The sequence below is a fragment of the Chamaea fasciata genome, unplaced genomic scaffold (genome assembly GCF_029207755.1).
Source record: "Chamaea fasciata isolate MVZ Bird 193981 ecotype frontalis unplaced genomic scaffold, bChaFas1.0.hap1 SCAF_31, whole genome shotgun sequence".
NCBI classification, from domain to species: Eukaryota; Metazoa; Chordata; class Aves; order Passeriformes; family Sylviidae; genus Chamaea; species Chamaea fasciata.
Genome location: NW_027094116.1, coordinates 376,329 through 391,997, shown reverse-complemented (window position 1 = coordinate 391,997; position 15,669 = coordinate 376,329). Strand labels below are relative to the sequence as shown.

Here is a 15,669-nt window from a genome sequence, read left to right as displayed (position 1 = left end):
GCCAGCACTGTGGGGAGAGAATGGGGAAGCCACTGAGGGTACTTGGAGCATTTGGATGGGGGTTGGGGAGGGGATGGGGGAGCCCCTGGGGGCACTGGGAGAGGAAATGAGGAGCGCAGGGTGCCCTTTGTAGCCTCCCCCTGACCCATGACCACCTCCCTTGGAAGGATGGGCAGGCACAGGAGCCATGGAGGGAGCACCTCCAGTGTCACTCAGTGCCTCCCGCTTCCCAGAGTGTCACAACGGTTGTTGTAGAGTGTCATAGATGTCACTGGGCTCCCATGGTTGCCCGTGTGGCCCCTGCAGCTGCATGTAGGTCGCCTGAGGATCCTCCCTGGGGGATGCCAGGGGCTCCGGGGGGGCCCTGTGGGAAGAAGGGAGTGTGTGGAAGGGGATGAAAGGTTCTGGTGGTTTGGGTAAAAGATGCATCATGGCTGGAGCCTGCACTCACCTTTCCTGGTGCTTCCTGGCATCTGCAAAGGAAAACTGAAGTGGTAACTTTGGAGTCCAAATAGGCCCCCATCCACCCACAGGAATCCTGAACGACCCCCAGGCCTTCAATTCTCCCCCAGCTCCCCCCAGTATCCCTGATGGCCCCCAGAACCCCTGAATCACCACAGTGCTCTGGACCACCTGAGATCCCAGAACCCAGAGCCTGGCAGAAAGGGGAACTTTCCAAATTCCCGCAGGATCACTGAGAGAACCCCCAACATGCCTGCAAGACCCTCCAACACCACCCCAAATCCTTGAGGACGCTGAGCAAAAGGCCTGAGCACTCAGCGCTGCCAAAGTCATTGACTGTTGGTGCCACCAATCACCCTCACATTCCAGGTGACCTCCCACCTCCCCAGGGCCCCTGTTGCCCCCATTGTCACCCACCCACGTTGTTCCACCGATGCCAGCCCACAGCTGCAACAATGAGCACGACCAAGGACAGGACGGAATAAGCAACCACTGTGGCCAATGCTGGTGACAGAGGGGGACGCATTGGGGACACTCTGAACCCCGGGGGTCCTGAACACCCCGGTGACCCCGTGTGAGCCCACCTGTGACCCAGGGTGAGCCAGGGGTCACCTCCAAGGCCAGCTCAGGGCTGAGTGCTCGGAACACGCGGTGCCCGTCCTGTCCCAGCTGGTTGGTGGCCACGCACTGGTAGGTGCCCGAATGTCCCACACTGACGTCCCCAAGCTCCAGGACAGGACCCCGGGCCACCTCCTGGCCATTGTGCAGCCAGGTGAAGTTGACAGGGGCTGAGCCCACCTGCACCGAGCAGCGCAGGGTCACGGGGTCACCTGTGTGCACCTGGTGTGACAGGGGACCGGGGGTGATGGTGGCATTGGCCACGGGCACTGTGGGGACACAGACAGGGTGAGGGTGGGGGGAGGGGCTGGCAGCCAGCAAGAGGGACAGGGACACAGGGATGAGAGTTTCCTGGAGCATGCTGTGGGTGAGGCCACCCCCAGCCTGAGGGTCCCGCTTACCCAGGACGGTGACATTCAGGGGGACACTCTCGGCCGTGCTGTCCCCATCACTGACCCGGCACTGGTATTGGCCACTGTCATTGTCCCCAACATGGCGCAGCTCCAGGTGGGGGCCACTGCCCAGCGGTGTCCCAGAGCCCCCCCGGTGCCAGGTGAAGGACCGGGGACCTGTCCCCATGGCCACCGCACAGCTCAGCAGCAGGCGGTCCCCCAGTGCCACCTGTCCCCCGGGGGGCCGCACTGACACGGACACCCCCGAGACGGGGACCCCTGCGGGGAGACACAGGTAAGATGATCTTGCCATGATGGGTGGAGGACACAAGACGGGAAGGAGGGGGGATTGGAGGGGAGCACAGAGGACCCCAGGGAGAAGTGGACCCTGGGAGGTGCGTTGGGATCTGGTGACCATGGAGTGACCCCATGGAAAGGTGGAGAGAGCCAGGCAGGGATGGGGGACTACACAAGAGACTGAGGAGACTCAGGGAATGATGTGGGGTTTGGAGAGGGGTGGGTGGACCCAGGGACGGAAGTGCAACCAGAGGTTTGAGCGGGGACCTTGGAAGGGGTGTGGGATCCCAGGGAGGGGTGGGGGGACAGAGAGAGGGATGAGGGATGTGGAGAGGGAACCGGGCAGTCATGGGGGAACAAGGAGGCACTTGGGAAATTTTGGGTGACGCAGGGAGGAGTGAAGGGAAGGATGAAGGATGCAGGTAGAGGGGGGAAACCCTCGGAGGATGTCAGGGTTGCCTGTCCCCATTCCTGCACTCACTGCGCACTGTCACTGTCACCAGCTGTGACTCCATCCACTCTGGCATTACAGCCCCCACCCTGCCCCTGCAGCGGTAGCGGCCGCTGTGGTGCAGCTGCAGGGGGAACAGGGACAGCTCGGTCCTGTCATGGGGCCCTCCAAGATCCTTCCTTTCATGAAAGAAGTGCACACTGGTGAGCGATTTGCCCTGGTAGCTCCGGCAGCGCAGTGTCGCCGTGTCCCCCTCCAGCAGCGGCCGCGCCGGCACCTGCAGCACCAGCCAGTCTGGCGGACAGAGGGATCCTGTCACACCGGGGGCATCTGAAGAGTCCTGATGGCACTGGGGGGGATCAGGGGCCACCCATTGCACGGGAAGAGTCCCCTCAGACTGGGATGCTCTCGGATGTCCCCGTGTGCAGGGGACGGGCTCTGGTCACACCAGGAGGTGACCCATAGAGCGGAGACCACCCAGAGCCCTCGGGGACCCTGCAGGTGCCAGGCTGGAGACCCTGAAACCCCCCTCACCATTTAAGACTCTAACGGGGAGGCTGCGCCCACTGCCAGGTCTGTCACACTTGTAGCTGCCACTCTCGGTGACAGTGAAGTGTCCGGATCTCTGCTGTCCCCAACGCTGCCCGTCCTTGTACCAGGTGGTGGCACCGGCAGTCCCTGAGCCCTGGCAGGTCAGTGTCACCTGGTCCCACAGCACTGCTGGTGTCCAGGGAGGCTCCACCAGGATCTCAGTGGTCTGGGCACCTGTGGGTGACAGGGGACACCAGCCTGCCAGGGCCACCACGGGGCTGGGGACAGTGGGGTGGAGACATGGCATCTGCCGAGGACTCACCAGCGAGGCCGAGGGTCTGGGCTGGAAGGGAGAAGGGACAAGGGCTGGATGGGGGGGGGCCCTGCAGGGACAGCAGCACCTGGGGAATCCGGTGCTGTGTCTCACTGCAGACTGTCCCCAAAGGAACACTGGTGTAGCACAGAGGTGTTGAGGTAAGGCACACCTCAGTCACCCTGGGCTGAGGCAGGACATGGGGACACTGTGGACACCCCATGCTCATCCAGGACACCACCACCATCCTCACAGCTCCTGTCCCAACAGCCACATCGTCATTGCCCTGTGCCCATGATCCCATTCCAATGGCACCTGTCTTCATGCCCCATCCCCATGGTATGTGGCCCTTGTCCCTGTCCCTGCATCCCTGTTCTTTGGTCCCTGCCTTGGGGACCTCAGGGGACCCCGCAGCCCCCCTGTGCCCTCTCCCCACCGGTCTCTGGCCCACCAGGGCCCATCCCCGGGGTGTCAGGCCCGTGCCCGGGGCACTCACCCCACAGAAGCAGCGCCACCTTCCCGGCCATCCCCGTGTCCCCAGCCATGTGCACTGGCTGTCACTCGCTGCTGTGGCCACCGGTCCCGTGGGTGGCGGCTCTTTGGACAAAGAGAAAGGTCGCACCTCATCCCCACGTGTTGGTGGGGGCAGGGTGGGGGAAAGGTGGAGACACAGCAGGGGACAGGCTGGGGACATTATGGGATGGTCTGGCGGCTAAGTGGGGGATGGTGTTCCCAGGAGTGGGGGTCTCAGGGGTTGTGGAGAGCCAAAAATGGGTGTTCTTGAGAATGGGGGTCCGAGGGAATGGGGGTCTCCATGTCTAGAAGGAATTCAGAGATGGAGGTGAATTTGCTCTAATTGCCGGACGCCCAGTTGGTTGAGACAAAATTAGACATGCAGGAAATAAAGGCAAAAATGTTTTCCCACAAGATTTTTATTCCAGTGAAAAAAAAATTCGGCAAAATCACGCTGAAAATGTAGAAAATGATCTGGCTGATAGAATACTTTTAATTGTTGCCCTCCCAACAAGTCACAATAAAAACTGAAACAAATCACAGAGAAATGAGACTTTCTGGTTCCCTTCAGGAGCCCATTGGTGCATCCCACAGCAGCGTTTGCTTGTGAATAACACAGAGTGTGGAATCTCCCTGAGTCTCCAGCAGGTCCATGGGATTGTTCCCGGCCTGCTGGCAGCAACCCAGCCCACAGGGAAGGCTTTGGTTGGGCCACATTTAGGAACTCTGCCCATTTTCCTCCTTCCCACCCTCAAACTTGATTTACCTCCCATGGCTTCTGCTCCCAACAGGGGAGAAACTCTGTCCATCCTTGAAACAGAGCACAGGAATTCATGGAACTGCCCGTGTGTCCCTCAGGGTCTGCTTCCCTGGGAAATGCACTCCACCCTGCCCTGAATTCCCCTGCCTGGGCACTCCCTGCTCCTGCTGGGACACCCCTGTTCCCCAGATCCATGGCTGGAGCCCCTGCTCAGTATTTCCACACTTTTCCCTCTCTTCTGGTGTCTACATTCAGAACACAAACATTCTTTCTGGGAGGTTCCAAAGGGCTGCAGGTTTTGTTCAGGAAGGAGGGTCCCGGTCAGGTTGTTGAGCAGATGGGTGTGGGATCTGCAGAACTTCTGGGGCTCTCTCAGCCCCTTGCTGAGAGGGACAAAATGATCAATTGCTGCATTTCCGGACTGCTTCCCTCACAGCTGCCCCTGCAGGGGGGTTTGCAGCCAGCCCTGCTCTGAAAACCATCCAAGGCCCTCGCAGAGCCACTGCTTGGGCTCCCATTGGCTTTTGTGCTTCTTGCAGGGCCCAACAAACCACAGCCAGGCCTTTTCCTGCCACAGAATTGTCACCTTTGCAGCAGCTCTCAAGCTGCCAGAATCAAAGCCAAGGGGGCGGGGGGAGCCTCAGGTCGTGGCTGCCACCTGGGGCTGGCCAGAGCAGGGCTGGCCAATGCCCATCCCTGTGCACTGGGGCTGGGCCATGGCTGGGCCCCGCACTTGGATGGCCACTGGCTTCAAGGAGGAGGAGTTGGGGAGCTCCTTCCTGCCTGGGGCTCCATTCCCGAGCTGCTCTTGCTGGCTCACATCCTGCAGGGGATGAGTGAGAATGGAGGAGTCTGGAACCCTCCCGGAGCTGCCATCCCCCAGGACAGGACCCCTTGGACAGCATGTGTCCCCTGTGAGGCAGAACCCGCCCCCCGTGTGACACTCAGCATGAACGGCCTCTTCCTTCTGCTGCAGGAGAGAGAAAGTGAAAGTGTTGAGGGACACAGCCCGACACCCCCATCCCCCACAGCCTCCCACCCCTCCCTGCAGACCCCTCACCCCTGCTTCCCCCACGCTGGGGTTCTCCCAACCCGTTCCCTGCTCAGGTGCCCCCCAGGGTTATCAAGGCATGAACTGGGGCGTTGTGAAATTGAGGGGAATGAGGAAGAAAATGGATAATGTGAAGAGGAAAATATCACCGGGGGTTAGCCTTTCAGAATTGCCTTGTGGTGCCTCCCCCAAACCAGACACATATGAGGGGGTCAGAGCGGGGCCCTGGGTCTACCCAAAAGGTGAGGTACACCCCTTGAAGGAGCTGTGACCCATGGGCTCATCGGGCCACTGTCCATCCCTGGACCCCCATTCCCATGGGAACTCAAACATAGGACCTCCATTTCTTATGTCCCCTCTCCCTGGAACCCCCACCCGAGTACTTACATTCCCTAAGATCTCCATGGCCCAGGACCCCCATTCAGAGGAACCCTCTCCACAAATGACATGCCCTACAACCCCCTTTCCCCCAGGACATGAATTCTCTCAGAAGATCCCCATTCCCACGAGCCTGACGCATTCCCCCTGCACTCCATTCCTAGTACACCCATCCCATGACTCGAAGTCCCTGGAGCCCATGTTCCCCTGGGACTCCCATCCCTGAGTCCCCCAGCCCTGGGGACCCCAAGTCCCATGACACCCCCATCCCTGGTGACTCCCACTCCTCAGTAGCTCCATTCCCCTGGACACCCATCCTTGGCTCCCCAAAACCATTAAGCCTCCCACTCCTGGAACCCCCTGTCCCATCTTGTGCCACCCAGCCTTGTCCCCACCCTGTCCCCACCCTGCCCACAGCCTGTCACCAGCTTGTGGCCAACCTGACCCCAGCAAGTGCCACCTACGCATGAGGATGAGATCTGACCCCACTTCCTTCCCATTTTGCCAAAGAACTGCCACTCAGCCAACAGCCACCCCTGGCAGTGAGTGACAGCAGTGCACATGGCCGGGGACACGGGGATGGCCGGGAAGGTGGCGCTGCTCCTGTGGGGTGAGTGCCCCGGGCACGGGCCTGACACCCCGGGGATGGGCCCTGGTGAGGCAGAGACTGGTGGGGAGGGGGCACAGGGGGGCTGCGGGGTCCCCTGAGGTCCCCAAGGCCAGCAGAGCCAGTGCATGGGCATGGACACCAGTGTGAGCAGAGGAGTGGGGTGGTTGTGGGGACAGGAAAAGGGGGACAAGAAGAGGGGAAATGGGATGTGGGGACGGGAAAAGGGGGATAGAGATGTGGGGACAAGGATGTGGCAAAGGAACCTTGGGGCTATAGCAGTTGTGAGGACAGGGACAGGGGCACAGGGATGCAGGGACAGGGACAAGAGCCATGTACAATGCAGATGGGCTGTGGGGATGGGTTCCATTAGAATGGGATGACGGGCCATGGGGATGTTGCTGATGGGACCAGGGCTGTGAGGATGGTGGTGGTGACCTGGAGGAGAATGGGGTGTCCACAGTGTCCCCATGTCCTGCCTCAGCCCAGGGTGACTGAGGTGTCCCTGTCCTCAAGACCTCTGTGCTACATCAGTGTTCCCACTGCAGGCAGTCTGGGGACAGACACCACACCATGTCCCCCAGGTGCTGCTGTCCCCACCCAGCCCTGTCCCTTCTCCCTTCCAGCCCAGACCCTCGGCCTCGCTGGTGAGTCCTCAGGGGATGCCATGTCCCCACCCCGCTGTCCCCAGCCCCATGATGGCCCTGGCAGGCTGGTGTCCCCTGTCACCCGCAGGTGCCCAGACCACCCAGCTCCTGGTGGAGCCCCCCTGGAGGCCGGCGGTGCCGTGGGACCGGGTGACACTGACCTGCCAGGGCTTGGGGACCACCGGTGCCACCACCTGGTACAGGGACGGGCAGCGCTGGTGGCTGGAGGGGCCCGATCACTTCACTGTCACCGAGAGTGGCAGCTACGAGTGTGACAGACCTGGCAGTGGGCTCAGCCCCCCGTGACTGTCTCAGACGGTGAGGGGGATTTGGGTGTCCTCAACCACCTGTGGCACCCCAAGGGCTCTGGGTGGGCTCCGCTCCATGGGTCACTTCTTGGTGTGGCCTGAGCCTGTCCCCTGCACACGGGGACATCCCAGAGCATCCCAGTGCGGGGGGACCCTGTTTGTGGAATTGGGGACCCCTGGTGCTCTGGCTGTGACCCAATGGGGTCCCCACAAAAACGAGACCACCCCAGTGTGATGGGACCCCTCTGTCCCATAGGCCCCTTGGTGCTGCAGGTGCCGGCACGGCCACTGCTGGAGGGGGACACGGTGAAACTGCGCTGCCAATGCCGGTGGGACCTGTTGGTCACTGAGGTGCGATTCTACCGTGGGAACAAGGAGCTGATTAAGACCCTCCCCAGGACCGAGCTGTCCCTGTCCCCTCTGCACCTGCACCACAGCGGCCGCTACCGCTGCCGGGTCTGGGTGAACTCCGGGGTATCACGGGGGTGGCAGGAGTCAGCGCCGGTGACAGTGACAGTGCACGGTGAGCCTCACCCCCACAGCCTCCCTGGGTCCCCTGGTTGGGGACCCCCAGCACTGCCTGCAGACCCCCATTACTGCTGAGATCCCCCATCTCTGCTACGTGTCTTGAATCCATTCCCGGCTCTCTCACAGGATCCCCCAGCCCTACGTGGGCACCCCCATCTTTCCTGTAAACTTTTCCTATGTCCCCCCGTCACTGCTTGAGTCTCCCTCCTCATCTACACATCCCTCACTGGGTCGCTTCGCCCATCTCTGAGTCAACCCCACCTCTCCCTGCTCTGCCCCCACGGTCCCCAGGTCACACCATCCCCTCCCTGGGTCCCCACACCCTCCCTGGGTTACCCCCCTGCCTCTCCAGGTGTCCCCTCCCTGAACCCCCCCATGTTCTTTAGGGTTCTTTTCCAGGCTCTGCCCCCCCCTCTTATTCATTGGGATTCCCCTGCCCCTCTCCGCCCCCCCCTCCTGCCCCGTGTTCCTCATTGTCCCCTGGTGTCCCTCACTGACCCTTGCTGTCCCCTCTCCCACAGAGGTCCTGCTCTCGGGGGTGTCCGTGTCAGCACAGCCCCCCGGGGGACAGGTGGCACTGGGGGACTGCCTGGTGCTGAGCTGTGCGGTGGCCGCGGGGACAGGTCCCCTGTCCTTCACCTGGCACCGTGGGGGCTCAGGGACACTGCTGGGCACCGGCCCCAACCTGGAGCTGCGCCGCGTTGGGGACAATGACAGTGGCCAGTATCACTGCCGGGTCAGCGATGGGGACATTGTGGCTGAGAGTGACCCCCTGAATGTCACCGTCCTGGGTGAGCAGGACCCTCGGGCTGGGGGTGATCCCAACCGCAGCACCCCCATCCCACCTCACCGGATGCCAGCCCTGTCTGTGTCCCCACAGTGCCCGTGGCCAATGTCACCATCACCCCCGGTCCCCTGTCACACCAGGTGCACGCAGGTGACCCCGTGACCCTGCGCTGCTTGGTGCAGGTGGGCTCAGCCCCTGTCACCTTCACCTGGCTGCACAATGGCCAGGAGGTGGCCCGGGGTCCCGTTATGGAGCTTGGGAAAATCAGTGTGGAACATTCAGGCACCTACCAGTGCATGGCCACCAACGAGCTGGGACAGGATGGGCACCGCGTTTTCCGGGCACTCAGCGCTGAGCTGGCCCTGGAGGTGACCCCTGACTCACCCTGGGTCACAGGTGGGCTCACAAGGAGTCACCGGGGTGTTCAGGACCCCCAGGGTTCACACTGACCCCAATGTGTCCCCCTCTGTCCCCAGCAGTGGCTGTGAATGTCGGCAGGACCCTCCTGTTCCTGTTCCTGCTCCTGGCTGTCATCGGGGGCTGTCACTGCTGGCACCACTGGGGTGGGTGACAATGGGGGGGATGGGGGTCCTGGAGTGAGGGGAAGCCCCCAGAGTGGGGCAGAGCTGGGGCAGCACCCAGGGCCCCTGAGCTGGGGAAAACTGAGCCCACAGTGACCTCAGCTGGGGGTCCTGGGGGATTTGGGGGGAATTTGGAGAATTTGGAGAATTGGTTGTGTTCCAGGGCCATCCCTGGGTGGGCTTTGAGGAGCATTGGGGTGCCACTGTGAACTCCTGGATGGTTTGGGGACGTCTTCAAGGGCCATGCAGGGATGTTGGGGGATCTTTCTGGTGGCCTGGGGGAGTTTGGGGGGTGCCTCTCTCTGCCTGGCTTGGGGTTCTGGGGCACAGTGGGTCACAGACACTGAGGGGTGGTGGGGGCACTGCAGAAGTTTTGGGGGGTTCCAGGGGTGCGTGGAGTGACTGGGGGGGAATCAAGCGTCTGTTGGGAATCGGGGCTGCAGTGGAAATTAGGGGTCCTGTGGGTGTTTGGAGCAGCCGTGTTCCCAGGAAGGTTCAGTGGTCCTGGGGTCCCCAAGGTCACCCTCTCTCCTTAATCTTGCAGCTGCCAGGACGCCCCAGGACAGGTGAGTGCGGGGCTCTGGCTGGGACTCTCCTTTGCCCCTCCCCAGACACCCCTCAGACCCCTCTTACCCCACAGGACCCCCCCAGAGGAGGGGGCAGTGCAGGACCCCCACGTCATGGGCACTGAGCAGACAGGGGGTGAGTACAGGGGGGACACGGAAACATCATCCCCAGGTGTCACCCCCCACTCAGGTCCCCACAACTGGTGTCACTCTCCGGGCCCCCACTGGTGTCCCCTGGTCCTGCCACACCTCGGGATCCACAAGTGACCAACGCAGACCTGCCAGAATCCCATGAGGGACAGTAGGATCCCCATGACACCTTTGAGAGTGGGCTGTGACACTGGAGACACTGGCAGCGCTGGGGACATCGATTCCCCTCAGTGGTCCCTTCTTCCTCTTCACTGCACCCCACTGGGCTCGTCCTTCCCTCACCCAGTGCCGGGCCGGCCCATGACCCTTTTCCCTCTACTGTACCTGAACTTCAGCATTTTGATTAAACTGTGTGAGAAACTAGGCACACTCCTTAATATCTTTAAATATTAATAAGGTAGCAAAGGGACAGCAAACAGCGTGCTGGGTGCTGGGCAACAGCCCAAGGTGCACAGTTCTCTATAACGATTCTTCTTGTGTACCTTTGTCATTGTATAGATTGAATACATATTCAAGAAGATTATGCATATTTCAAAAATACTTTCGAGTTTACATGTTCTGGGCGTTCTTTTGCTTGGTTTCACCCATGACTCATTTTCTTACAGTACATGCCTGTGCTGGTTTTGCATTGATTGAAGAATAGCTTTGGCAAAACAAATCAGCGATTAGCTTTGAATATCGACAACCTATTGAACCAATTAATGAGCTAGGTAAGCCTCTGTGGCCACACAGGTTGAAATGAGAAGAATCCCGGGAAAGTTCTCTTCCCTTCCCACCTGGGCAGAGGTCCCCAGGTGCCGGCGGGGTCGGCCCCGCTCCGCCGCGTGGCCCCGGGCCTGGCGCGGCCTGGCCGGGCCCGGCGGCTGCTGGAGCCTTGGCAGGGCCGGGCCCGGCGGCTCCCGGGCAGGGCAGGGGAGGAGAGAACGCCCCGTCCCGGCCGGATCGGGCCTCCAGCGGCTGCTGACATCCTGCCGCTAAAGCCGCCCCCATGGCGGCCCCGGGAGGCCTCGCAGGGCCGGGCCGGGCCCCCAGCGCTGCCGAGCAGAGGAACGGGGGAAGCCCCCAGCGCGGCTTTGGAAGAATTCTTTACTATGAACAGCTCCAGACACCGGCACCAAGACCCCTTGCGGAGGGAGAGGCCCCAGCAGCTGGAGAGATCTTGCGGCCAAGAGCAGGGGCAGCTCTGCAGCCGTGCGGAGCGGCCCCGCAGCTGGAAATTGAATGCAGCCAGAACCCCGGAGATCCTGGCCCAGCCCCGGCACGGCCTGAATTTACCACCTTCAGCCACTGCCCGGGAGAACCATCACGGCCTCTGCAGACTGGGAGAATGGAAACTCCTCCTTTGCTCTGATGGAACATGCAAAGCACTCATCCTCTCTTAAGTGAGACAAAAGGACAGAGTGAAGCCACGTAGAGAGACAATATGAAGACATCAAAGTCGGTGATGGAGGAGTTGAATCTTAGATGGCAAGAGAAGGAGAAGATGCCTTGGTTTTAGGCTGAAACTCTTTTGTAGGCCATGGGAATGGACTGTGATATACTAGAATATCCCTCTAAGATGTTCTAGGAGATGAGAGTATACAAATTGTAGATCTGAGCAAAGGTTTTTGTGGTGAGCTAAGTAAATATTGAAGAAGTTGTGATCTTATGAGAAGCCTGAACAGAGAGAGAGATGAGATGAAGATCTGCCCTCAGAAAGAGGAAAGATCTCTGTTCCTAGAGATGTAGAAAATCTTTGCTTTTGAACTGTTCATCTTTAAAATGGTACCCCATGAGTTTACATGGCCCATTACGCAGCTGTGGGAAGGCTGTGTGATATGGGAGGGACTTCACAAATGCAGGTTCAGAGGTGGCTGGTTTTGTGAGAATGAAAAAGCCACAAGAGAACTGTTCTTTCTTGTGGGGAAGTTTCCATGGCCAACCAGAAGAGACTTTTGTCTCTGAGAGAACTGATGAAAGACTATTTTAGAGGTTGTAACTGAGCTAAAGTCTAGGTTTTATTTTCTCTGCATGCTTTCAGAGAGAAAGAAAGGAGTTTGTGGGGAACAGAGGAAGTGTTTTGAAGGTTTTATTCTGATTCTTATTATTTTTGTTTTCTCTCCTGTAGTTTTGTTAATAAACCTGTCTTTATACCCTCTTAAGCTTTCCGCCTGCTCTGCTTTTCTCACAATCTTATCGGACAGCAGTAGAAAAAGTAAATCATTCTTGTGGGCACTCAAACCACTACACTAACTGGTGCCGTGACTCGGATACAGGAATTGGCAAACCTGAAACCACTACAATGCCATACTGCAGATGAAATCGATATATTTTATTTCCTCACAAGGCCCCTGTTCTGTGGTTTGACAAATCTTGGTGACCTAGGAGTCAGTGGTAGATTCCTCTTTGCGTTCTTTCTTTCAATGTTCGTTTACTTGGTTCTTTTCAATGTTATCTTACCACAGAGATAAGATACTCCAGCAGTAGATGAAATCAATGTTAGCTACTTCACAAAATAATCTGCGTTATTCTCACCATTGTCAGTTAGTTACACAAATCAAGGCATTAGCTACTTCTGCAACAGTTAATGTTATACTGCACTGCAAATAGGTTCCATTTTGATGGTTTGCGAGAGCCTAAACAAAAACATATTTATCACACGAAAATTTAGCATCTCCACAGGGATTAGGGTCAAAAGGCTGACAAATTTTACGACATCAAAAGCAGCTGAAATGTGATTACAAACTGTATTACATAGAACTAATTAACAAAAGCCCATACAATAGCAAAAGCCAATGACGACAAAGTTATTAATAACGGGGGAAGGTGTATGGAAGGGTTTTGTGACTTCTCCTTTTTCTGCCCTGATTTTGTCTCCAATAAATTCAATTCATATCTCTAATTCTGACGCTGTTTTGCCCCTGAGAGGATTTGATGAGAGATCTCTCCTGGTCCTTGTCTCAACGGAGGGAGGGAGGGAGGGAGGGAGGGAGGGAGGGAGGGAGGGAGGGAGGGAGGGAGGGAGGGAGGGAGGAAGGAAGGCAGGAAGGCAGGAAGGAAGGAAGGAGGGAAGGGGTTGTTCCTTCTGCAGACTCAGGCAGCCAGTGGCTGATCTCAGCACTGCCAGCAGCACCTTCTCAGCAGAGACATTCCCGTGGGTGATTTTCTCCTTCTTCTGGGTAGGGGGGGAAGAGGGCTGAGGACCCTCAGTGTGGCTCCACACACTGGGCTGGGCTGGTGCCAGCACACTGGAGTAGTGTGGCTGCCCATGGGTGGGGTCCCTCGCTGCCCCCCAGTTCCCCCAGAGCCCCCCAGTGCCCACTGGAGCCCCGAGTGTCACAGCACATTCCCGTAGGTGTCACTGAGTTCCCGCTGTCGCCCATGGGGTCCCCGCAGCTCCGCGTAGGTCACCTGGGGATCCTGGAGCGCGGTGGCACGGGGGGACGCTGCGAGAGACACTGGCTGTGGGATCTGGGTGGGGGTGACACTCTTGGGTGACGTGTCCCTGTGTGTGTGTCCCACCCTGTACTCACCCCCCGTCTGCCTGGTGCTCACGACGTGGGTGTACAGCACCTCCCCCTCCTCTGGGGGGGCCGGGGGATCCGGGGGGGCCCTGCGGGGATAAAGGGGATGTGTGGGGGGGAATGGGAGGTCTTGGGGTTGGGGTAAAAGGGGACAGTGTGGTTTGAGCCCCCACTCACCTTTCCTGCTGCTTCCTGGACGCTAGAAAGGAAAGAGGGGAAAGGTAACTGTGGGGTCCCCAAGGCCCCCTCAGAAATCCTGGCACCCTACTGGACCCTCAGATTCTCCCAGAACCCCTGAGCATCCCTGATGCCCCCAGAACCCCTGAACCACCCAAGTGCTCTGGACTTTGTGAGTGCCCAGAAGCCCAATTCTGGCAAGAAGGGGGACCCTCCAAATTTCTCCAAGGTCACGGAAAGAAGCCCCAACATCCCTGCAAGACACTCCCACACCACCCCAAATCCTTGAGGACCCTGAGCAAAGGTCCTGAGCACTGCCCAAGTAAGGGCCTGTGGGTGTCACCCATCACCCCCGCATTCCAGGTGGCCTCCCACCTCCCCAGGGCCCCCATTGCCCCCATTGTCACCCACCCATGTTTTTCCATTGGTGCCAGCCCACAGCTACACCCACGAGCAGGACCAGGAACAGGAGGGACACGCCAACCCCTGTGGCCACTGCTGGGGACAGAAGGGACACGTCAGGGTCACCTGTCACTCCAGGGGTCCTACAATCCCTCGCGATGCTGTGTGACCCCACCTCTCTTCCAGTGTCCCTGTCGTATCACTGCCAGGGCCAGCTCGGTGCTAAACGCCTGGAACACGCGGTGCCCGTCCTGTCCCAGCTGGTTGGTGGCCACGCACTGGTAGGTGCCGAAATGTCCCACATCGATTTCCCCAAGCTCCAGAACGGGACCCCGGGCCACTTCCTGCCCGTTGTGCAGCCAGGTGAAGTTGACAGGAGCTGAGCCCACCTGCACCGAGCAGCGCAGGGTCACGGGGTCACCTGTGCACACCTGGTGTGCTGGGGGACCGGGGGTGATGGTGGCATTGGCCACGGGCACTGTGGGGACAGAGACAGGGCTGAGGCCAGGAGGAGGGGCTGCACCCAGCATGGGGGAATGAGGGAGTCTGTGGGGTGGCACCTGGAGACAGAGAGTCTCCTTCAGCCAGGACAGTGAGCCCCGGTGGTGGGGATCATCATGTGGGGACATGGCAGCTCCCAAGGACTCACCAGCGAGGCCGAGGGTCTGGGCTGGAAGGGAGAAGGGAAAGGGCTGGGTGGAGGTGGCCCTGCAGGGACAGCAGAACTTGGGGAATGGGGTGTGATGTCGGTCCCCAGACTGTCCCCAGTTGAACAATGGTGTAAGAAGGAAGTCTTGAGGACAGGGACAAAATGGTCACCCTGGACTGAGGCAGGATATGAGGACATTGTGGACAGCCCATGCTTTCACAGGTCACCTCCACCGTCCTCACAGCACCTGTCCCCACAGCCACATCCCCACGGCCCCGTGCTTGTGGTCTCATTCCGACAGCACTGTTCCCCATAGCCCAGCTGCATGGTATGTGGCCCTTGTCCCTGTCCCTGCATCCCTGTCACCCTGTCCCTGTCCCCACTGTTGCACCAGCCCCAAGATTCCATTTGCCACATCCCAGTACCCATATCTCTATCCCCCTGTTCCTGACCCCAGATCCCAGTTCCCCTGTTCCTGTCCCCACACCCACCCCATGACACTGGTCACACTGGGGTCCATGCCCATGCACTGGCTCTGCTGGCGTTGGGGACCTCAGGGGACCCCGCAGCCCCCCTGTGCCCCCTCCCCACCGGTCTCTGCCTCACCAGGGCCCATCCCCGGGGTGTCAGGCCCGTGCCCGGGGCACTCACCCCACAGGAGCAGCGCCACCTTCCCGGCCATCCCCGTGTCCCCGGTCATGTGGACTGGCTGTCACTCGCTGCTGTGGCCACCGGTCCCCTGGGTGGCGGCTCTTCAGTCAGGGTGGAAGGAAGCAAGGTCAGGTCTCATCATCACTTGTAGGTGGCCCTTTGTGGGGGCAGGGTGGCCACAAGCTGGGGATGGGCTTGGGGCAGGGTGGAGACAGGCTGGGGACCAGGCTGGGTGGCACAAAATGGACAGGGACTTCTCAGAAGTGGGAGTCTCAGGGGATTTGGGGAGAGAGGGATGGGTATGCAGGGGAACGGGAGGTCCCAGGGATGGGCAGACTCAGGTATGT

General features: G+C 59.6%; 1 protein-coding gene and 1 long non-coding RNA gene across 2 annotated transcripts; one reads left to right on the top strand and one right to left on the bottom strand.

The window, feature by feature from the left end:
* Nucleotides 1-227: 227 nt before the first annotated feature.
* LOC136303264 (uncharacterized) lies at nucleotides 228-960 on the bottom strand. Its single transcript, XR_010724201.1, has 3 exons — nucleotides 880-960; nucleotides 452-473; nucleotides 228-364 (listed from the first exon to the last, which is right to left on the bottom strand). It is a non-coding gene; the product is annotated as an uncharacterized lncRNA (long non-coding RNA).
* Nucleotides 961-6,327: 5,367 nt separating this feature from the next.
* Nucleotides 6,328-10,583, top strand: LOC136302900 (Fc receptor-like protein 2). The gene is made up of 10 exons (XM_066206487.1): nucleotides 6,328-6,376; nucleotides 7,000-7,020; nucleotides 7,109-7,306; nucleotides 7,585-7,851; nucleotides 8,378-8,647; nucleotides 8,794-9,039; nucleotides 9,120-9,206; nucleotides 9,769-9,790; nucleotides 9,865-9,926; nucleotides 10,546-10,583. Exons 1-10 carry the CDS (start codon nucleotides 6,328-6,330, stop codon nucleotides 10,581-10,583), a joined length of 1,260 nt encoding a protein of 419 aa, XP_066062584.1.
* The last annotated feature ends 5,086 nt before the right edge of the window (nucleotides 10,584-15,669 follow it).